General features: G+C 40.7%; 1 protein-coding gene across 3 annotated transcripts; it reads right to left on the bottom strand.

Moving 5' to 3' along the window:
* LOC104348015 (desmoglein-4) lies at positions 1-20,673 on the bottom strand. 3 transcript variants are annotated; one of them, XM_086472584.1, is made up of 17 exons: positions 20,626-20,673; positions 13,926-13,961; positions 13,417-13,545; positions 12,600-12,755; positions 12,306-12,453; positions 11,232-11,395; positions 10,830-10,964; positions 10,108-10,293; positions 9,654-9,913; positions 8,623-8,765; positions 8,254-8,472; positions 6,672-6,947; positions 6,405-6,626; positions 4,674-4,822; positions 4,111-4,171; positions 2,249-2,457; positions 1-972 (listed from the first exon to the last, which is right to left on the bottom strand). In XM_086472584.1, exons 1-17 carry the CDS (start codon positions 20,671-20,673, stop codon positions 1-3), a joined length of 3,513 nt encoding a protein of 1,170 aa, XP_086328710.1. The 3 variants fall into 3 exon arrangements, with proteins under 3 accessions (XP_086328710.1, XP_086328711.1, XP_086328709.1); XM_086472585.1 differs by having other exon boundaries at positions 6,405-6,659; positions 6,720-6,947; XM_086472583.1 differs by having other exon boundaries at positions 6,405-6,947.
* Between the last annotated feature and the right edge of the window lie 2,759 nt (positions 20,674-23,432).

The following is a 23,432-nucleotide window of genomic DNA, read 5'->3' as shown; positions in this document are numbered from 1 at the left end:
TTACTGACTGGAGTACTGCACAGTGCTGTACTTTGTCACTCTTCTCCGGGAGGTGCCGGGGGACGCCGTGCCCATTGCCTGGCCAAGGTGACAGTCGGCGCTGAGCATCTGACCCGCGCTGCTCAGGCCCCCCAGGTTTGCCCCCGCTAGGCTTGTCCCTCCCAGGCTGCTCATCCCAGACCCTGACACTACCCTCTCAGTGACCACCACGTTGTGGGCATTCGATAACTCCGAGGGAATATTTATTAAGCTGCCTGGCATGCCGGAGGCAGGCCTGAACACCCTTTCTGTCACCACCACATTCGACCCGTCTACCAAATCAGGAATGCTCAGGGAGGTCGGGAGCCGGGAGTTAGGTGCGATTACTCTTTCTGTGACGATCACGTTGGACCCATCTGTGAGATCGGGGATATCTAGCATGCCACGCAAATCAGAGGCAGATGCAGGACCGACAACCCTTTCTGTGACAACAACGTTGGACGCACGCAGAGGGTCAACGCAAAGAGAGGGGGATCCGGAGGTGTAGGTCTCAGTCACCGTCATGTTGCCGTGGAGCAAAGGATCCGGCATTGGCCTCGGGGGCTGTATGGTTGACCCGGATGTGTAGGTGTTTTCGGTAACAATCGTTGTAGTGCCAACGGGGGGAGGCATCGGTGCAGATCCATTGACAACGATGGTGGTTCCGGGTGGTGGGAGGTTTAGATCACTTTCAGGGTTGGGAAAGGTGGCGTTAACGGATGGCCAGGGCAAGTTGACGTCAGGGAAAGGTTCGATCTCTTTGCCCAGACAGATCTCTGCCAGGGTCTTAAATTTTGGTCCTAATGTATCCAAATACGTTTCATCTGTATCTTCCCCAATAAAGCTGCAGCAACCCACAGAGCCAACAGGAGTGCCGACTCCTTCATGATCGTATATTAATAGGCAGTCGTTTGCTGGCCGACCTTCATCTTCATCCGCGTACACAAATGCTTTCTGTAGTTTGCAAAACCAGAAAAAAAAAGTAGAACAGAGTGACTTTTCATCAGGATTTTAACCATGAAGACTTAAAACAGCAGTAAGCGTTCCCTAACCACAGTGAGGCTCAGCTGACTTGAAAAACAGGACATTAGTGGGAGCAATTATATCATCAACATTTTTGTGACCTTGAAATGAGTTTTATTCAAATGTTACTGATATTTTATTCTTGTTTCTGCAAGCACTTAACATCTCAAATTTGGTCTGCTGTCAGTGGGTCTGACTGGGGGGTGAACAGAGAGAGTGAAAGGGGCAGGGGAACAAATGTGCTCTTTGGGCAGCAATATCGGGACAAAGCAGTAGGAAGACGAGTGAAGCAGGATGGTGAGGGGAGCCCTGGAGAGGCCAGGACAGAGGGGATGGGACAGAGGGTTGGCCACAGCAAGGAAGGCTTGGTGAGCCCAGAGGGGAATCCATTTTGAGCAGGATGGGTGTCACTGATTTCTGATGGCCTTGGGGATGCTGCTCAGTGCAGACTGGGCAGGAAAGAGGAGAATTTAAGGTGAGTGAGGGGACTTCAGGACTGCTCTGTCCGCTCCTCCACTGAATCTTGTTTATATTGTGAAATAAAGCAATCCTTATATATTAACTGGTGTTTTGGTGACATATGCAATTATAGTATTTATGCCTCACAGTTCCCACTAATTATGAAAATATATCCCATTGATCCATTAATCGTGTAAACTCCATAGCATTTTTTTTTTTATCCCGTATGTAAAGGCTAATTAATATGTTGCCAATTACAAAACTGCATGTTTGTGTCATTTGCAGTTCACAAGTCTTTTAGGGAAGAGATATGGCAGTTAAAATAAGGAAGAAAGTGCACTGGTGTTCACAGATCTTTAAGGGTTAAAGCCACTTCATTGAACAAGCTGTACAGGAAGCACATGTGGACAGTTTCACAAAGTTATGTATTCATACACCGAAAAAGGTGGCAAATATATAAATTTGGTGGTCACTTATGAAGCTGAAACAGTTTAATTGCTTGCTACCCATAACTGCACTGTGTCCCTCAGTTTTACAAAACGGCAATCAAATCTGGGATACCAGCAGCTCCAAAGCAGTACTACTAGTGCTGTAGTTCCTACTGGTACGATCAGCTTTGCTCTCACACCAGTCTTACATCATCAATCTGAGTGGAATCCAAATTTTGGATTTCCACCATGTAACTTGGGGAGGAGAATCTAGCAGTAGGCTCACGGAAGATCACGAAAGACGATCAGTAATTAATTACCTCAGAGAAGTAGTTGTCTAGGAAGGCCATGTTCACCCCTCCTTCTCGATACTCTTTTATTGTTCCTCCAATTGATCCTTTTGCTTCCCCCGTTCCAGAAATTCCTCCAGCTGTTCCATAACCAGTACCAGTGCCATAGCCAACCCCTGTAGTTTCTTCAACACCAGAAGCTACTCCTCCTGCTCCTCCGTATGTGTTTGTATATATGTCTGAAAACAGAAGAAGAAAAGTTATCCTGCCTGTGTTCTGCAAAAATTTGCACAGAGTTTGCTGGTTGTTTTTACAAGTAGTGCAATGACACTGCTGAGTTTCTAGAGGTATTTTAGACTAATTTCAGTCACAGATCCATGCGCACGTGCCAAACATTGAAACTGCCATTAAAGTTAAGCACATATTGGCAGACGTCTAAGGCCTTGATTTTATTCCTGAGGCTAAGCTGCATGTGCACTTGTGCTTTAGAAAACCAATGATTTACTCGTGTAATTGGCGGGAGAGAGTCTTCTGTCTCCTGTGCATGTGTGCTGTCATGGGATTTGCCTTAGAAAATCAGATAATGCTTATGGGTATTCATGCAAATACATAAATGTATATTTATGATCACTTTGGGGTTAAAATTGTTTTGCCACAAACTCTTTGGAAAGAAATAGCTTTGTAACTCCTTTCACATTTTCTAGTCGCTGGATTGTTAAGGGGGATTTGGGAGAACAACAACTGATCATAATAACCGTCGGTGTTCATAATGCAGAATGAAAATGACCTTTACGATAAAGTCGTACCTACAGGATTTTATCTTCTCCAGATTTTTTCTTATATGATAACAAGGAATGAGTAGTCTTAAATATCAGCATGTAATGTAATAAACCAATTGCACATGGTAGTCTTGACTATGATTACACCAAGGAACATAGGCTAAATTATGTTGGTTTTTAATTTAATTTTGTTAGTCCCAGTTTATAGAATTTGAACCAGAGGCCTTCACTATAATGGTACTGAACAGTGGAAATAAAGTAAGTTACGTGTGTAAAAGTCTTAAACTTTTCAATTGTCATGGCAGCAGAACTTCCCTGAGAACAAAGACTCTTAATTCATGTTTATGCCTCAAAATGTTCTCTTTTGATTTTACTTTAAGGATGAGAACATTTTTGAATAATCAATAGTCATCAGAGACGTTGTCTTGCAGAGCGACATTTCTTCCTGTCAGGAGCTAGGGAAAATGGACCTGTGCCAGCATCCTTCCTGTTGTGGAGTGAGGAATGGGGAAAAAGAGAAAGTGGCACTGCAGAGCTTGACTCATTCTCCATGGCCATCGAATTCCTGGGGGAACTTTATCTCAGAAGCAAAAATTTATTGTCCTATATACCAGCTTTCTGTCTGGGCTAGTGCACAAATGGTCACTAAGTCACTGCCTACTTGACCTGTTGTCCTAACTTGACTTGTCCTATTCTCCCTTGCGGGAAGCAGAGCCTGAAAATTGGGAAGAACTGAATCATTCACCACTGCGTTATGAAATAAAATTTCCTTATTCTGGCCTCAAGATTGATTTCTACTAAAACTAGTGTCTTGAAAAGACCCTCCATTCACTAGCTGGAATGATAAAGAAAAATTGCCTGAGATTTGAAAGCCTCGGCGGGTATTTCATGATAAATCTAGTTTGCAGAAATGAATCTGCTCAAGGGTTTAAACCTCAGATCCTTTATTCATACTGGAAGTCCTACTAGCATCAGTTTGCCTGTCTGTAGATGGAGGAGTGGGAGACCATGGCTTGTAGCTGGGAAACCAAAGTGCTCCTCAAATCAGAAGAGATGAAGTTCTGAAAGATAGCTTTAGGATAGCGCACACATAAAATTTTAGGATCTGCTTACCAGAGGGTTCACCGAAATCACCTCCCGCAGCTGTTGTTGGGGCAAGAATGTGCGAGACATCCTGGAAAACAACATGTTCACTCCTTGAGTTATGACTTTGAAATTCTCATATGAAGACAAAGACTTTGTGAATTGTGTTAAGGGATTAGCAGTCTAAGCTGATAACAATAGCTATTAATTACCATCTCCATAAAAACCAACCAAAAAAAGGCTCCATCCAGGTTTTTTTCATGGTCAAGGTAAAAGGTGATCGGTGAAGATGGTTTGTGTTAGCTTGTCCTGCTTTGCACTGAAAAAGCTTGCTAGTTATTGTGTTTGAGCTGAGGGAATAGTAACACCCAACTGTTGGGCCAAGCTAACTGAACGTAACTTCAGACACGCAGACTCCATCTGCAAACGTTAATTAAGAATCACCTTTCGTATCTACCTGGGAATTGTTGAGAATACCAGGCTTCTTTTAGAGGCTGACACAATGCTACAATCACTGTCCTGCTTCTAGCCAAATGCAGTCTTTTCTGTAAATATGAGTTACTGCAGGTTTTAGATACGTGGGATGTACTGACCCTGTCTTCAGGCTGTGCACCTTCTATTCCCCATGGATGAATTGCCCCTTCGGTGCATTCAGGTACAGGTTCAAATCCAGTTCCAACTCCAGCTGCAGCGCCAGGTCCACAGCCACAACAGTCGCTCATTGACATCAAAATTGGAATCACTTAACAGGAAAGAAACAGGAAAAAGAGATTCAGGACATCTCTTCCTCACAGGAATAGCTGCTTCTCCCGGAGGGCAGGTGCTCAAGAACTCTTGAAAATATGCCTTTTAAAATGTTTCAAACCGAACAGCCTGCAAGTCTGGCTTTCAGAATCATTAGCTGCTTTTGGAAAGGTATGTATTTGGAAATTCGGAATGATTTGTCCCTTCGGTTACAGCAGAGCAAAGCGGGGGTGGAGTAGGGCTGTTCCTCCAAATTTATGCCTGTACACCTGGGAACAGGCTTTGATCTAACTCAGCTGAATGAATAGAAGTTGCATATGAAAATTAAACAAACAGAACCAGTCTTGCTGTGTATAGCATGCAGCGATACTCATTCTTGATATACAAACCTGCATTTGTCTCTTCAGATATTGTAATTGGAAAGAAATCCGCATTAGCAGTAATAGACACATGAGCATCAGCGCAGAGATATCCGCCCGGCTACGCTGAGCTTTGGCTAGGGCTCCAGTTGCATTATTCACATCACATACACATCATGCTTGATTTGAAACAACAATAGAGGCAAACCCCAAACCCGTTTCAACAAACGATTACAGAGGGTGAGTCGGGTTTCCCAGTGTGCTGCATTAAGCCTAGTTGTTTCAAGAACTCGGTGTTGGAAATTGCTGGATGCTTTCAACGCCAACGTTGAAAACATTGCTCATTTTAGAAAGGCTCTGCGATAGTAATTCTGGCTATCTTTAGGTCCTTAACTTCCATGGCTGGGCTAGTAACCTCGTGTCACTGAAGCGGGGGTGGGGAACAGTTGCCTAAACCAGACTAAGCAAAGCGTCTGAACCTCTCAGTTGAACATCGAACGCCAAAACCGCAAACAAACTACCCTCCTCAAAAAAATCAGGGGAAAAGTCTATTTCCTCTGGTTTTGTGGTCAGTATTTCTGCATTGGGAAATTTTAGATGTAGATTACTTGATGCCCAGGCCGTGGAAGAAAGATGATCACATCTGATTGTGGTGTTCTGAGAAGTAACTGCTTGCATAAAGTCTAACTTGAGTCATTCTTATCCCTGAAACTCATATTTCTTTGAAAATACTGGGACACACGAATGAATGATCTGGTTCGATCCTCTTATCACTAATACTTGTTTTTAATAGATGTGATGTCTGCCAGCAATAGCCAAAAGGTTCAAAATTTAAGTTTATTGTATTTATTGCTCTGCTAGTGAAATCAGGCTTGGAGTTCAGAGGAAGCTTGTACTTTGCATCTTTTCATACCCAACTTGGAGCTGATACTTGTCCATTTCTTTTAGAAATGTAATGGAAGTATGAATTGCAAAGTGTAATTTGTAAGTGACAGGGTAGTTATTTCTGAATGAAATATCTATATAAATCTGTAGTATATAAAATACATAAAAATTCTTAAAATTTAAAAGACAGTTTTTTCGCTGTCAAATGGCCCACAGGAGCCAACAGGTTAACAACCAAGAACTAACAACAAAGAAAAGTCACTTTACTTTAGAAGAGTTAAAAAAATTACAGTTTTTAGAAAAAGAATAAAATTGTTTTCTTAGTTTTATACTTACAAACAAATATTAATCCGCCAAGAAACATCAGGCCAATGGCAGTACCGCTAAGTGTGGTAGTAGATGGCAATCTTCTGCCGTAATTTCCGCTTCCATAAATATCATCAGTGGCTGCAGAATATCCTTCGTTACCGTCACTGTACGCATCGGTGTAACCCGTCCAGTCTGTGTGGTCCATAGTCTCTCCAGGTCTAAACTCACCGTTACCACCACCTTCTTGACCTGTTCCTCCTGCGCCTTCCTGGCCTCCTCCGCCTTCAACACCACCCCCACCAACACCACCCCCAGCACCACCTCCACTGACAACACCGCCACCAGCACCAGCGCCACCAGCGCTGCCGCCGCTGCCACCGCTGCCGCCGCCACCGATGATAATGATTCTCGTGGCCCCGCTGGTGCAGTAGTTACGACTGTCGCACTGACAAGCTTGCACTGGGATTATGTGTGGTTTAAGGCAGCGTCGGCCTTGGCTGTCTCTCACGGTGACGTAGATCCTGTACAAGTAAAAGTCTATGTTCTGACTAACTAGTTCTGCAGAGGAAGCTTTGGGGGGAAAAAAAAAAAAAAGAGAAAATATTTAGATTAAAGTATTGACTATCAATGCTGCACAAATCTGTATTTTTTGTGAGTAATGTCCATAGAACAGAATGAAGACTAAGTGTTCCCATTCTAAGATCTTCAGTTACCTACGCATCTGCCGTACTTACTGAAAGCTGAAACTCGTGATATTCACCTATGAGAGTTTGTTCTTTTGGAAAACCTGAGCCAGATCGCTCTAGTCATCAGTTTTTAACGTGAGAAATAAAAAAGGGGCAAATGCACTTTTTTCTGTCTGCTGCTGCTTTTCCTGATCTTTATTTGCACAAGGGTGAACATAAAAATTGCAAGCTTTATATGGTTTTTCTTCCTCTCACAAGGAATTTACATGTGTTTTTCAAATGTTTTTCCAGTAGTTTAAAAATATTTAAAGTTACTTATTTGCATTTGTTTAGGACAAATAGGAGACACAAGAGTAGCTGTAATTGTGATATTTACCATTTAATGTAGTCTTCTATGCATAGAGTAAGTTACGCAAATTCTGTCATTTAGCAATGTATGAGATTTGATTAATTCATTAGTTTGTTATGTCCTGTTGGAGAAAACTGGAAAAGCTCTACTGGGCTTAAAAACTAAAACGTTTTTCTTAGCAACACAAGTAAGTACAATTTGTACAGTAAATTGCAAAGCTGTAGTCTTTATTTGCCATTTGCATATTCCTATCATAAAAGTAAAGGGCTGCCAGCTAATAACTTCAATAAATAAATTTGAGAGTTTCGTCGTATGCTTAGAATTTTTTAGACAATATAGAAATAAAAAGGTATCAGATTACTCCTTTTGAATTACCTCATTATGTTTAGACCCATAGAGGTGCTTATCATAGCTACACTCAAGTAAAGTACAGTTTTACTGCTCTATTTGCAATATATTTTTATATATACTGCAAATATAAATAATATATATTATATATTTATAATATATATATTGCAGTATATCTATCAGTATATTTTTAATTTCCTTTAAAATTGGTAACTAGATAAAACATATGTAATAATTCTGATTCTAGTTCTGACATGATTATTGTGTGTGTTTGTATATATATATTGTGTATATATATATATATATATATATATATATATGCAAATCCAGAGCAACTTCTTGGATTCATATGAGCATAAAATCACATTTCAGTGAGATTAGAATAGATTCTAATAACTGTTCTGTTTGTTATTGAAAGGTTATCCTAATCTGTTGTCTTAGGTAAGAGCTTATTACTATGGTTTATTCTGTTATAAAATGTAGGTTAATTTACCATTGAATGATCTGATAATCCATGTAGTTTGAGGTTCACCATGTATGCTGAACGTAAAGGGGAGACCATACGTTTCACCAGCCGAATGCTTTGCTGTGATAACCACGGACGGGGAATGCATACACACTTTCCTTAATTCAGTATTAATAGTTGGGCAGTTGTCATTGATGTCTCGTATTGAAAGCACAATGGTGCCAGTGGCAGTGTATCGAGGAACCCCTGTAAAAAGAAGATATTTGTGGTCAGGAGTGAGTATTGACACTATGAATAGTGCAGTTCAGGTGGGAAAACCAGAAGCAGGAAAAAAACATGGAGAGAGATCTGGAACAAAGAGAGTTTTGTTTCAGAAACCTTAATCTCCTTTCTTACCTCTGGTGATAGCCAGAACCTCTGCTCTGTACTGCCCGTTGTTTACATAGACAGATTCCCAGTCAACGGCTTTGTTCAGTGTGATTTCACCAGTGTTTTGGTTGATTCTGAACCAGGCACCCGGGTCACGTCCTATACTATATCTGTATTTGGTGAAGTAAAAATACTCAGCGTTATGCTGTGAATACATGCACTACAAATTCATTTTGCAAACAACATTGTCACTTTGGAATATTTTTCTTTAGACTGCAGTAGGCCCTATTGCATTTCACCCTGTTCAAACAAAATTCCTGTAGGCTATGAAAGATGTAGACCAGAAAAATAATTAGGAACAAAGCAAATGTGTAGAAATCCATTATATTTTGAAAGTGGTATCACAGTCTGAAAGTAAAATCTTTCTGGACCCTGTAAACCTTTACTGGAAGCCCAGTTGCTATTAGTAGTTAAATCCGCAGCTCTTCCTATAACATTCTACAGTTGTATTTGCTAACATATTTCTCTGTTTTATGAAAACTTTTCAAACCTTTGTAAACTGGATGTATTTATTTCTACGTACATTAATTATCATTAATTTCAGGAGAAATAAATGCCAAATATATATATTTTTTTAACCATAGAATAAGCTGGTAGACACGTCTTCTATTCTGATTGTATAATGCCAGCCCTTACTGGGGTTTTCTGCTAGCTTTTTTAGAGATGCTAACAGATTCCTTATTTGTGGCAAACATTTCAAGAAAGAATATTCTTAGGCTGGGTTAGAAAAAAAAAATCTGTTCTGATTTATTTAAGTTACAGCCTGTTAGAAAAATGTTACTTTCTTTGTGTTGTGCACAAGGCTAAGGAAAGTAGGTCAGGAAACAAAAGCATAAAAATGGGCTGAAGAATATACTAGTCTATTGCTAGTCTACTAACACTTTTAAAGTTGTTTTTTATTTTTTTAAAGCACACTTTAAACAACCTATTCCTTATCCCATTGAAATCTCCGTTAAAAGAATTATTCCACCCAGGGAGTTAAGCAGAGCAGAGCTTACACGACGTTTGATGCAATAGCCCCAGTGTCCTCATCAATGGCTGTGTATGTTCCTACGACATAATTCGCTCTTGTGCTTTCTGATACTGAAATTACAAGTGAAGATGGTTGAAAACGTGGTGGTTCAATCAGATTTTTTACTTCTATTGTGATGGGTGTTCCAGACATTTGGAAGTCTTGTGCAACAGAGTGGTGGAAGGCAGCTACGTTCCTGACACCGATAACCAGTGAGTGACTCTGGAGATGTTCGTAATTCAGTTCCTAAAAGATAAACCACAGAGAACTAGATAATAAGTAAAAGTTCCTTTAATTTTATCTAAATGCTTTCTATTTTAAATAGTTGAGTGACAGTGTTTTTACTGCTCATTTAATTTTGTTAACAATTAATTAAAACTATTTTAAGATGACTATTTTAAGATGATTATTTCAACCTCAATCACAATAGTTATCCATACCTTAATTACTCTAAGGATTCCTTGGTTTGTAGCTCGGTCTGTAACAATTTCAAACCAGTTATCTTCATTACCGGATATAAAGTAAAACTCTGCTAACCAATTGTCTGTAAACTCTTCGTCAGCATCCAGAGCTTGTATTCGTAGCAGTTCTGAACTGAGTGAATTTTCTGAAATACTTGCTGAAAACTGGAATGACAGATAATACCTATTAGTGAGCGCTAAAATACGTAATGTGAGGAAAACAGAGCTGGCTGCAAAGATTCTTTTGAAGGATGTCCGTGCTAATTTAATAACAACCATGTATTCTGGGTAAATTTTGATTCTGGTTGCAGATCTGAAGAGCTGTATCACCTCACGTATTTGCAGAGGCAGCTTAGAGGAAATGGATTTGTGCTTTCCACAAGAAAAGAGCGTACAAAGATTGGGTTAATCTACATAATCTTGCCATTTTGCATGGGTCTGGACACCTGAAAGACTGGATTTCTCTGAATACGGAGAAGTCAGTGTCAGGATTGATTTCTCTGGACACAAAAATAATCTCTGTGGGTGTTATCAGAATTGGTGCACCAGCGACGGGTTGGATTTTGAGGAAAGAGCCCTGTAAATCCAATGGAGCATTCACATGTGAAAGCACTCTATGGTCAGTAAGGGCTCTGTTATCAACTGGGTTTTGGAACAGGGTTTTCAAACAGTGATGTTGCTTTTGGTATTAAAAAACTTACAGAGCTTTGAGCCAGAGTTGGGAAGTTGTCATTGACATCGATAACTTTAATGTTACAGCTGCAAAGGGATGATATTCCATCTGCAGCTCCGTCCCGGTCTGATGCCTTCACCACAAGAGTGTAGCTGCTGTGTTGCTGTCACAGAAAGAGAAATGAGCGTGTTGGAAGGACCACCTGTACATCTGAAACGTTCTCAACACTCATGTCTTGCTGCTATTGCCTGATGCAGGAACTGCCGTAGACTTTTTTTGTAACTTAGAGAAACAAATGCGTTTATCCCTTAATTTTTGTAAAAACCACAACCTTTCTCCCCCCCTCCCCTCCCCCCTCCCTGGCCTGCCTCTCCTAAAACACATATACACCACACCATCATGTTATTTAACTTTGGAAAGGAAGTGTTACCTCTCTGTCAAGGTAATTTGCAAGATGGAGTTCTCCAGTATATTTATTCATAATGAACATGGGTGGACCTGAAGGTTCCTGACTCTCTATCTTGAAGGCAATTTTAGAATTCAAGTGATTAGGTTCATCTGCATCTGATGCAATTATTTTCATCACCAGTGTGTCTAAGAACAAAAAAAAATAATTAAAATAGCAAATCAGAAAATCTGGTTTGTTCCTGCAAAAGACTCATCAAGACAATGCCAAAACTCGGTGTATAAAAATGGTGGAATGCTGTCTAGTCATTGACATTTACAAAGGAAAACAAAAGTTTGATTTTGTAGCACTGATTCTGACTGAATGCTAATGACTTTAAAATACATTGACAATTAAGATCAGATCGAGTAATGCAGATTTTCACTGAACTTCGTTAAGTCGCCGTAGGAGCTGTGTAAAACCAGTAAGTACTGAGCTTGTAGATATTCATGTAAGAAATCTCCACAGTATTAAATGAGAATTTCTGGAAAGTAGAAAATGAGCGTCAGGCACTATTGCCTCAGTGCTGTTTGCATGTCTAATATTGATTGATGTACTTTTTGGTAAAAAGGAACCATTTTAGTGGTTTAAGTAAGGGTTTATGTAGTAATATTCTACTGCAACTGAAATAGTCAGACTACAAATACAAACATTTGAAATAACAAATATATATAAATATATTTTATATACCCTCAAAGGAAGTAAGCGTAGGTGTAATGTTAATTTTTTTTTTTTTTTTAATGAGAAGGGATGAACTGATTTATTTTAGATTTTCATGTCTGAAAGAATTTGCATGATGGTACGGTTAGAAACTGGAACGTTCGGCGTTCGTGTGTGGGAGGAAAGGGGGAAGGAAGCATTGCTGCTTAATTTTAGGCAATGAGCTTGGGCCCCAGCTCGAGCACTTGGAGAAGCATCTGCTGCTCCTTCCTCTGCAGTAGCCCTGGCCAATACATGCCATTGCCTAAGAAAAAGGAGAAGGAGCACCCCAGGTTTATGTTAACTGTGTGCTGGGAGCTTCACTGACTGTACTGGGAGAGGCATAACAGTGTTACTTACTGTCCATACTGCTTTCTTCAACAGATCCTGTAAATACAGTTTGGGCAAATACGGGAGGGTTATCATTTATATCCAGAACTCTGACTCGAAGTTCAAGAGGTGGTTCCAAATCTACACCCGTCACTGAGTGTTTAGCAAAGCAACGTATCTAGATAAAGAGATTTATTCGTTTTAAAACCCAAAGTGAAGTAAGCAAAGTAACAGTCTGAAACAAATGAATTTGTTTCCTTCTGCTCTCCCTACCCCACCCTAGATGCATCATTCTAAAGGTAAGAGAAAAAGGGGAGTACTTACAACAAATACTGGGGTTACTTCCCTGTCCACTATTGATGTTATATTAATTTCTCCTGTTCTTGGGTTAACGACAAATATTCCATAGGGGGCACGATCGATTCCAACTCCAGAGATGCTGTATGTGATTGGATTGTTTTCTTCGCAATCTGATCGAATCTGCGAAAATAGATAATAATAATTCATGCCGGTTTAGTGAGGACACCTGCAGGGTTTTTTTTTTTTTCCCTATTACTAGTGCCTGTAAACAATTCCCTATAATTTCGGTTTCTCAGCCACTGATCACAAGGTTCAACTGACAGAACCAGCAGAAGGCTTTTCTACAAAACAGTCGGCCTAGAGATCCACCTCCCCTTAAGTGCTGGACAGGCTTTCTATTGCTCTTCAATCTGCTGTCAGGGAAGTGGAGAGGGAGAATTCCAAGAGTATCACGCTGTGACTGGACCTCAGTAAGGGTACGGTCATGGTGAGGGCACAGGGAGATATTTTTGCTCTGTTGCCCACGGAACTCATGCACTATCCTTGAACTTGTGCTCTGGGGTTTCTCAGAAAAATATTGTGATCTAGAAGACAGATGCCGGACTCAAAGGGACTTCAGTCGGAGCTGTCTAGGAAGCCGTTGGTCACTCCTCAGCAGCCGTGGGGGCTCACCTTGCGAGACTGTCTCAGCAGAGCTGGAAATATTGCATCGTCTCTCTTTTATTCTACATTCCTTGCTTTGACTACTCTAAGCAAATGCACTTTTAAATCTCTCTGCTTTTAGCCCGTCTTTAGAAAAACTTCCTTGTCAGCAAACAGTTTTGTATTTCTTTCTACTTACTCTGGCAATTGGATTCCTCTTAGAATTATCTTCTCCTTCTCTACACGCTGCAGCAAATTTGATCCATTCACGTTTTTGTCTTCTGAAGGTTTTCCATCTTGCCATTCCATTTTCATCCCATTCTTTTACCTTTGACAGAGAGTCCAGTATCATATGACCAGTAACCTCAATCCATTTAAAATTAATACAGACATTCAGAATTTCCAGCAATAGGGAGAAAGGGGATTGTTATAAACCGTGTGCTTTTTTATATGTCTGTGAGCCCCACCCAAACTCTAAGACTGTACATGTTTACTTTAAAATTATTCCTCTGTGTGAGATACTCATTTAGGTTCAGGAGAACTTCTCTTGAGAGGGTGAGCAGGTTATTACCTGCAGCTGTTTAATATTTAAACATGTTTTCAATCTTCAGGTTCTGAAAAGTCTTAGTTCGGTATTTTCCGTTTCATGTTTGCATTGGTTACATTTCATTGGATCAGAAAATCAGTTTCTAAAGAAATGTATATTACCTCTACATGAAATCCTGTGCTGAAATCCAAGAGTACCTGCAAGAACAATAAGAAGATTGGCATATAAAAGTGCAGGGCAAAATGAAGTAAGCAAACCCCAACTGCCATACACTGCTAGACTGCAATATTTTGCCTCAAGTTACTGCAATAGCCTGTCTAGGCAGTGGCTACAGGATTTCCATAAACGACTTTGTGCAATTCATTTTTTCCTATATCCATCACTTAAATTCCTTGACAGTGAACACCTTCAAAATTGTTCTTTCAAGGCAGAACTTTGAGTTTGAAGGGGTGTGCCATAGCAAATCTCAAGTTGTACCTACATCAAACTACGGCTTTCACGCAGACTTTTAGACTGTAACACCTCAGCTGAAGAGAGAAGTGGTTCCAAGAGTTGTTATTAAAACGTGTGCCTAGGAAACTAGAAAAGGAGTATTTGTTTGTTCTGGAGAATTTTTTTCTTTATTCTTTATTTTTTCTTGTTTAGAAAGTCCACAGTAGACCTGGATTACTTAACTATGTAGTTTAACCCAAAAGAATGAAAATGTTTTCTTGAAACTTCCCGCTGAGGTTGAGGAGATTCAACGTAAGATGGAAGGCCAACTGCAGTCATCAGGCAATTTCCCTGGAGTGCAGTGGGCTTTGATTTGAGATCTAATTATGCAACCAGAGCCTTGAGTAAATATAGGCAGCAGGATCAGATGAAATATGTAACTACTTTAAATTTAAAATTAAAATCATAGAGAAACCTCAATTTCTTGATTAGCACAATTTAAAAGAAGGCGCAGTTTAATTAATTCACACCTTGTTCCTAAAAAAGGTGTGAAAATGAAGTTCACTTGGTGAATGTAGCTCTTCAGAGCATCTCTTTGGGGTTTAGGACCTGCTTCTGCTCTCTTCAGACAATAAAGGGTGCAGAATTCGGGATTTGCTGGACTGGATGCTTCCTTCATTCATCATTGGGAGAAACAAAATACCCAGGTGACTCAAAAAGTGTTGCAGAGCTGCTCTTTTCTCACCCAATGTGGTTAACAGCTGTAATTATCAATTTTCCACTTTCCTTATCATTTCTCAGTACTGTTCAATAGCTTTTGCTTTTTTTTTTTTTTTTTTTTCCCTGAGATGTTTTATCTGGCAGGTTTTATGTCAGTTATACTTGCATAAAATCTGTGACAATCTTTTTCTCTATGGTAGCTTTACCTGGTGGGACTTTCCTCACTTCAAATTTATTGCATTGTACTGTCAAGGCTGCAAGAAGGGCACAGACTTTTCCCCACTTACGTCATGTTAAAACAACCTCTTACATGCAGCAGATTAACGAACAGCAGCTTCACTCTCCTTCCTCTCTCTTCCTCCTTTTCCCCATTTACCTATATGCCATAAGAGGTTCACCATCTGATGTTTACAAAGCAGTGTCTCCAACCATCTGCTCTTGCCCAGGATGTTCCCGGAGACCTCGGCACATAATGTCTGCCCTAATCTGCTTCTGAGTAAGGGAATTTAGACTGTGGATTTGCCCATGTGGTGTGCATAAACCTTGAGATTTATTGGACTGTTCTTGGAGTAAGGATTTGTCTTCTTGTTTCTTTGAGCATATTCTATTGTATCATGGTTAAGAAAAGTACTCTGCAGGAAAACCATTGCAATACGTTCATGTTGCGCTAAAAAACAATACATATTTTAATCTGGGTTTATGTCTCGGGGACTATTTAAATCTGCAGCTGCAGAATGGGGTTCAGATTCATGTGCAGCCATTACTTATCTCAGAGAAGGGACAATATCAGACTCCATTTAAACTGAGGGGTTTTTTCACCCCAGTGGGAGCTCAGACCTGTCATATTATGATCCCCTTGGAGCCTGGGGAAACATGGGAGAGTAGAAGGGGCAGATTACACCCTCACCAGAGAACCTGGCTGGTGAAGTCCACCAGAAATAGCACTGATTCAATGTCTCTTATCAGTTGATCCCACCCGCTGAGCAGAGCCGCCTTTGGTGAGCGCGGTGAAATCCTCTCCACCCTGACGCTGAAATCCCTTCTGGCATGCTAGCAATTGTCTTGACCCAGAAAAGTACGGGTGTCCACCTCCCCGTGCAACGTTAGTGAATCTTCTCTACTGTCTGCGCCCTGTGGTCTATTCTGTTACTTAACAGTGAAACCAGTGTCTCACATCCAGCCACATCACTCTCATACTCACAGGCCTAACTGAAAAACTGTGTTGAGTTTCTCAGAACTAAGAGTTCTGTTCTTTAAGGACATGAATAATCATAAAGCTCTTGCTTTCAGCCTATAGGGAGTTCTGTTTTCAAGCAGTGAAGGATACACATTTTACACTGGAGTTTCATCCTTTGGTTTTGAGTGCCAACAATGGGAACGTCAGGAATTTGTTCATTAGTAATGCTGGGGATTGCGAATTTAGGCCCCGTATTTCCACACTTGTCCCATACTAACTGAGGAAACCCCCATTCTGCTATGTGCTGCTAATGGAAGGTCTTGAAAGAAGTCTTGACAGTTCGGAATCCAGAGTTTTTAGTAGTTTGTGGTATTATTTGAAAACGCTGATCCGATGAACTTGATGCTTGCGTTTGGTGTGTCTCTCAGTTTATCACCGTGTTATAGGAAGGTGGGCAGGCAGACCCCAAAGTTGTCTAGCTCACCAGCTAAACCTCAGCAGTTCTGGAGTGACATCTATCCAACTTGACCCAGGGATGCAGGTTCCTCTGCCTCCCCAACTAATGTTTTCTGTTTCTCCACTATCGACAGCAGTTAGAAGGTTCCCCACACCCCAGTCATCTATTTCTAATATCTCTGCAATGCAACCCCTTTTTTTCTAGCGCTATTTCCATCACAGAAGTGCTGTCTCCTAGCAGCTAACTCCAGCAGACTTCTAGCCAGTGAACAAATTTCCCTTCTAAACTAGTGTCCGAGTACAGCACTTTCCATAGATTCACTGATTGACGATAATTAAAGCAATAGGAGCCACCGGGATGTGTGGGATGCGTCCTGAGGACCTTGGGGTAGGCAAGCTGGTCAGAGTGATACCAAGATTTGCTGTTCTGTTAGTCTCTGAGGGACTGTGAAAGAATGGAAAGTGCAGAGAAGCCAGAGGCTTGTTGCACAAGCTGTTTCTGGTTGGGGTTGGAAGAGGTGCCGGCAGGAAACCTGTCTGTGGTGACTGTCATTTGCACGGTGGCCTGTCTGAAAGCTTGTTCTTTTATTGTAATGATGCAGAGCCTGAACCTTGTGTCCAAAATGACTCCTTGGAGTCACATCGGAATTATTCTGGATTTATTCTGATGTAACTGAGGACAGAATCAGGCCCATAGGATGTGTATAGTTCTTTGCACCTTCAAAGCAATTTACAAACAAGAATTAACTAATCATTAATTGACTGCCAAGCAATATTATACGCAATTATGGAATCCTCCCTCCTCCACCTACTCAGATCTAAATGACTGAACACGCCTTTAACATCTTCCCAGCATTATTCATACTGGGTCTGCTTCTCTCTCTTTGAAGTCAACAGCGGTATTGTTATTGGCCTGCATGGGAGGAGTGCTGAGAACTCACACACATTATGTGAGTCATCAGGGTGCCATGGTAGCTCTGGTTGTGTCAGCGTTTTGGGACTTTTACGTCTTTCTTACTCAGCCAAAGCTCTGACTAGCAAAGGGCTGAAATAACGAACCCTTCCTTTTATTCATTCTACAGCGCTTTAAAAAATGATAAGTCAGTGCATATGAAATAATGAGAAGCTGAGTTGAAACATAAGACAAAACCTAATATTTTTTTAAAGAAAGCCAGTTGATGACTTTTAAACCAAAATGTGTGGTTTTGTCTATACTTTTTATTTTTGTAGGTCACTAATGAATGTGTTTCTTCCAATTTAAAGGGGAAGTTTTCAGGATGATTTTTCTGGCATTTTGTTTTCTAATTCTGCAGAATTCAGGTGTTCCTATTGCTTCCTGTGTTAGCAAATGACATCAATAGTTTGTATTGCACCTAGGATGGAGAATCCATTGCTATTGCAGCAGAAGTATGACAATACTCATGTCAGTGAGAAGGATGTATTCCAAACTTTTACCTATTTTAAAATATATTTATTCAAAGAACTGACCACTTTGGGAAAGTTTCCACTGAGATTGTTTCTGTTCTGCTGAGTCATGCAGAAATAATGAATTTCCGTACAGTAACTGAGCTTAACCATTAGAAAAATGAACGTAAAAGTAATTTCAGTGCAGGGTGTATGCCATTATCATCCAAATTTGAGTTTTTCTAATTAGTCATGCTAAGTCTCTTCAATAAATCTCAATAAAACCTGAATTCTAATACAGCTTAGAGTGCTCTAGCTGCAAATGCACATTTGCTTAGGGACCATTTTTACTGAGGAATGTAAAACTGCAGATTTAAGAACCTAATCTTAGGTGACAACTCCTGCATGTGGAATTGCTTTACTTTCTATTTCTACAACAAAATTCTTTGGCAGAAGAGCCTGCAGGTTCCTGGCTACATCCCGGCAGATGTTCTGTATGCATATGCAAGGAGAGGATTTGGCTCCTTAATATTTTTATGTGCAACCAGCATAGACAGCACATGGGAAAATGGCAGCCAGACAAAAGTGCATGCAAGAGATGTGGTGAATTTACAATTGTTAGCTGTCACATGATAGCTGGCAGGAGAAGAGTCATACCTGATCAAACAGGTTATTTCCATAAAACGTGTCTGTGCAAGTACCACAAACAGAACTCCCTTACTCATGGCAATAACGCCTTTGAAGTCACGTGAGCAAGGGTTGCAGAATCGGTCCCACCAATGGTGAAATGCATATAGAAAATTATTAGTTTCAGGGCTGGTAAGTTTTCTTTTTATGAAAGTTTAGTAGTATACTGAAGTATGTATAACTCCACAGCGATTTTATTTGATACGACTTATTAACAGCATGCTAACCAGACACCATTCAGACAGGTGCTTTTAATGAAAGATTAATCAACCCGAAAACCAAGACTGCTTCTCAGAATGCACTAAAATTGGCTACATAATTTACAATTTCTTAAGTCTCTAAAGCTTGTCTGTCAGCTTTCGATAAAGTGCTGAAAGGTGCTATTAAGCTGTACAGGCCACCGTGAACACTGCTGTGCAGAAGAACGCGTAATAAGAACAACAACTTTCCTCTGGGTAGTAAAAGTTCAAATATTTGACAGTCATCAACACATAATGGCAGTTGTCACAATTGCTCCTTTTTCCTGACCCAACACATACCCTGCATCAGCCACAATTGTAAAAATAATGTACTGAAAGAAAGAAAATGGCTCCAGAGTTGCCGAGAGAAGATAAAGCAGTAAAATCTCTTTTGAATGGACAGATCTTAGATACAGTAGAGTCACCTCTTTTTTTTTTTTTTGGTTGAATTTCAACACATCAGGAGTACGCATCACCAGGTAACTGGGTAAAACAAATAGTCACCAGTGCTACAGGAAAACTCGGAGGTGTTAGTGTGATGTGCACCGTGCCAACCTCAGAGACCTCTGCGCTGCGCTGAACAAGCAGAAACACATCCGAACCGTAACTCGCTCCTGCCAAGTTGTGGTGTTGTTTGCTTGGCAGCCGCCCTGTGTGGGTTAGTTCTACTTGACTGGCTGCAGAGCTGTCACCGAAAATTAATGGATTCTCTTTTCAAAGTAAGTTTTAGGATTTCATATTCTACAACCACAAAAGCTTTTTCCCCTGACTGTAACATTTCTAGAGGGGTCGGTAACGAGAAATTAACAAACATTTACGCTTACTAATACGTTGTGTAAAACGTAAAATTTTGTGAAAGCCACAGAAGGACACAACTATAATAGAAACCTTCTCTATTCAGTCTTCAGGGCCTTAAACCCCTACCTAATCTCAGAAAAGCAGCACAGATGAGTAAAAATAATCCACACAAAAGTCAGATTGCAGGAGTAGAAAGGCCTCCGTAGTTCTTTTGGGTCCTTTCTGGCTCATTTCCGTGCCTTGATGAACACACTGTACAACTGCTCCACTTGGCCATAGCCACAACTTTCGGTTTACAGTGAGAAAAACAAACCCAAAGAGCGACACTTTCATCATGCATTTACTTGCTCGGCGCGTGGCGGCTCGCACACTAGTGCACTACAAGAGAGGAATTCTTTGTAATGCGAAATAATAAGCCAAGTTTTGATTTTTACTCAGCTAAGGTCTTTGCTAAATTTCGTGGTTTTCTCTTGAATGTAGCCGTAGCATCTGTTCGGCTCTGAAGCTCTCTTGCTAATCAGTTTAGAAGATGAGATTTGCTCTTTATATTCCCTCAGTTGATGAAAGAAAATGATATCCAGTCAAGTTATTAGGATTTTTATAATGGTGAGACTTTTATTAATAACAGTGGCTCCTTAAATGGTAGCCACAGACAACATTCACCTCAAAAGGCATGCATTAAACATAGAAAGTCACCTATTGAACATCGACAGGCTGCAGAAAGTCAAAATCAAAAGAAACATTCATCGGCATTTAATGAAAAACTAAATTATTTGTATAGAACCTTCAGAAGCACAGTTTAAAATAAGCACAGCTTTGTTTTTTATGCTAAATTTCGCAAGATTTTTTGGGGAAGTAGTTTACACGGTGAAATGCGATGGTCTGCTGAGGGAGACTCAACCGGCATAATCACAGAGTTTACAAATATTGTTTTAAAATCTGACTTACCAATAAAAAGAAGAGAAAAGCAGCAGTTCGGTGAGGGAGCCAATCCATGGCATCTGACTTCTCGGATACAAGTCCAGCTGAGTTATGGTTACAAGCCGGCTCCTTTCCCCCGCCCCCCCCAACTCTGGTGTCTATTTAAAAAGACACTCGGTAGATGTCCTTACACTCAGCCCTTCAAGGTGTCTCTGCCTCCCTCTGAGGGAAGCACTGAAGATGCTGTATAACAGAGTGTCTTTCCCCACCCCAAAATCCTGGGCTGGTCTCACCTGAAACGCTTGACAACATCATTATTGCTTGCAGGTAAAAGCAGAGAGACACACCTTAATTCTTATTGCACTGAAACCCTTTGTTGGATACGAAAGGGTACATTTTAAAAACAGAAGGCAAGCTTCGCTGAGAAGATACCGAGTGATTTATAAATTACTCACAACATAAGGAATCATTAAAATGGTAACTTATCATTGCTTTGAATGCAATTACCAGTTTTCTCCTTGCACTAAGTATAATAGAAGAGCTTAACGAATATTACCATAAAAAATACGGACTTTAAGAAATGATTAGTTGGAATTAAAATGTAAGTCCATTTGTTTACTTCCAGGTGAGAAGAAGTCAGTTCCGTGCACATTGCTCACGGAAGTGCAGCACTCCGAGCAGCATGGGGTTGTCATTAAAGAGGTAACATATTAATTTGGGGGAAAAAGTAGTGTTTTATTCATTAGGCTACAAGAATATCTGAAGTAGAGGAAGGAGACTTCCTGCTTTCACCATCTGCAAAGCCTCCTCATGCCGTACCTTTCCCTTCCTATGGGTTGTGCTCTCGCGGACACGCAGCGGGAGGTGTACACGTGTCCCATGCCAGAGAAACTGGAGAGCTGCTCAAATCCACAGGTAGTGGAGGAAAGGGAGGATGTGCTGCACAGCTCCCTTCTGGACTCATTTTGGATGACTCGAGCACAAGATATATGAGGGACTGAGAAATCAAAAGAGGCTTCCCCACTTTGCTCAGCAGTAGGTCCCTCTGTCCTGCAGGAGAGGCGTCGTAAGTCTCTCCTTGAGTCCTTGGGACACCTGAACTGCCCTGCAATGGGCAAGAAAAAGATGGAGTGAGCTTCTGGAGTGACCCTGGGACGCTTCATCCCCGAAAGGGCAACACGGCCGGTTGTGCTCCTGGCCCTGCCAAGCCCACCGCAGCGCTGGGCATCTCCCAGGGCTGAGCTCAAGCTGGGAAAAGAGGGTTCCTCAGCGCCTCTGGGGTTCCTCAGCGCCTCTGGGGTTCCTCAGCACTTCTGGGGTTCCTCAGCACTTCTGGGGTTCCTCAGCGCCTCTGGGGTTCCTCAGCACCTTTGGGGTTCCTCAGCGCCTCCCGGGATGAGCCCCTGTGCTCCTGCTGGGTAAGCAGCTTTGCCGCATGCCCTGCCTCCACGCCGCTCAGCGGGGCTGCGTTGGGCTGGGGCTGCCCCTCAGCTTTTGGGACCGGGCTCGGCATGCCCAGCAGCGAGTCAGTGGGGCAAACTGGGACAGGCAGCGTTAAACGGATCACATCTAGATTGTCCCCGTTTCTGGGGAATTCTCAACAATCTGAAATTCGCTTTCGGATTAAGTAAAAACAAAAAGCTCTTTGTGGCGCGTACAAAATATACGTGTTCTTTTGTGAACCAAAGTATCTCGTTTTAGAACTTTTGCATAATCAAATATTCCCAAAGATGCTGATTTTAAAATATTTTTCCTTCTAGATTTTGCCAGTGTTTGGTTTGGAGGGTTTATTTTTTATTTTTTATTTTGGAGGGTTTGGTTTTTTATTGGCAGAATTTTTAACGTTATTTTTGTGTGGTTTTTAACGTTTCGTACCATACTGATGTTATCATTATTGCAGTAACACGTAAAATATCCATACTACTAATGCAATAGTCAGTGGTCGAAGTGGCCCAGAGTTCTGGGGCTTCAGAGTTAGTTCTATAGTTTCTATGTAGGGGAAACACATAGAATAAGGGCAAACATTCAGAATAAGTAGTTCTCAAACTTCTCTACAGACCTTCAGAGAGCTGGGTCAATAGACTATTTTTGGAATATCTTTGAAAGAGGATTGATAAAACTTATTTGATTTAGATTATCGAGAAATCACTGCATGTGAAAGCCATGTAGGAGCCTTGATAAGAAACCAAGAAAGGCTGGAAGTGTGTATCACTCAAACCTGCTCCTGGCAGTTCTCAACTTCTGTTTTGACCACTGGGTAGAAGAAGTTATTTCTTGCAAATGTAAAATATGAATATTCTTTTACAGTCCAAAATATATCATTTCTGTTGTGTCAACCTTTTTTTAATAACAAAAGATTGTTTGGTATATAAGAGATGATAAAATGCCTCAAACAACAATAATATTCCCAGCAAAAGTGAAAACAAAACCCCCAGCTGTTACACTATATCTCTGTGCCATACCTCGTTATGAAGAGTGCACATGGACTCGTCAGAAAAGATAAATAAGGACGATCATTCAATGGAAAAACTTGTCATGTAATTTCAAATGGGATTTAAAAAAAAATGATCAAACTTTCAAAAATATAATTTGCACATTAAAAATAATTTAAAAAATAGTTTGGTCTAAACAAAAATGACCAAACAAGGTACAGTAGTTTGATCGCACTTGAAGAAGAAAACCTAAACCACTGACCGTTACCCTTTGGGAATATTTGAGTTAATAAGACAGAATTAGTGGCATCCACCTTGTTTTGTGCTCTTGGAGCTTTTGCCTCCTTTACATTTTGTAAGAAGATTTTTGTGTATTTTTCTCTTACCCCTGTTAGCAGCTTA

The sequence above is a fragment of the Leptosomus discolor genome, chromosome 13 (genome assembly GCF_034619465.1).
Source record: "Leptosomus discolor isolate bLepDis1 chromosome 13, bLepDis1.hap2, whole genome shotgun sequence".
In the NCBI taxonomy this organism is placed as follows: domain Eukaryota; kingdom Metazoa; phylum Chordata; class Aves; order Leptosomiformes; family Leptosomidae; genus Leptosomus; species Leptosomus discolor.
The sequence above is the reverse complement of the archived record's forward strand: the minus strand, read 5'-3'. Positions and strand labels throughout refer to the sequence as shown.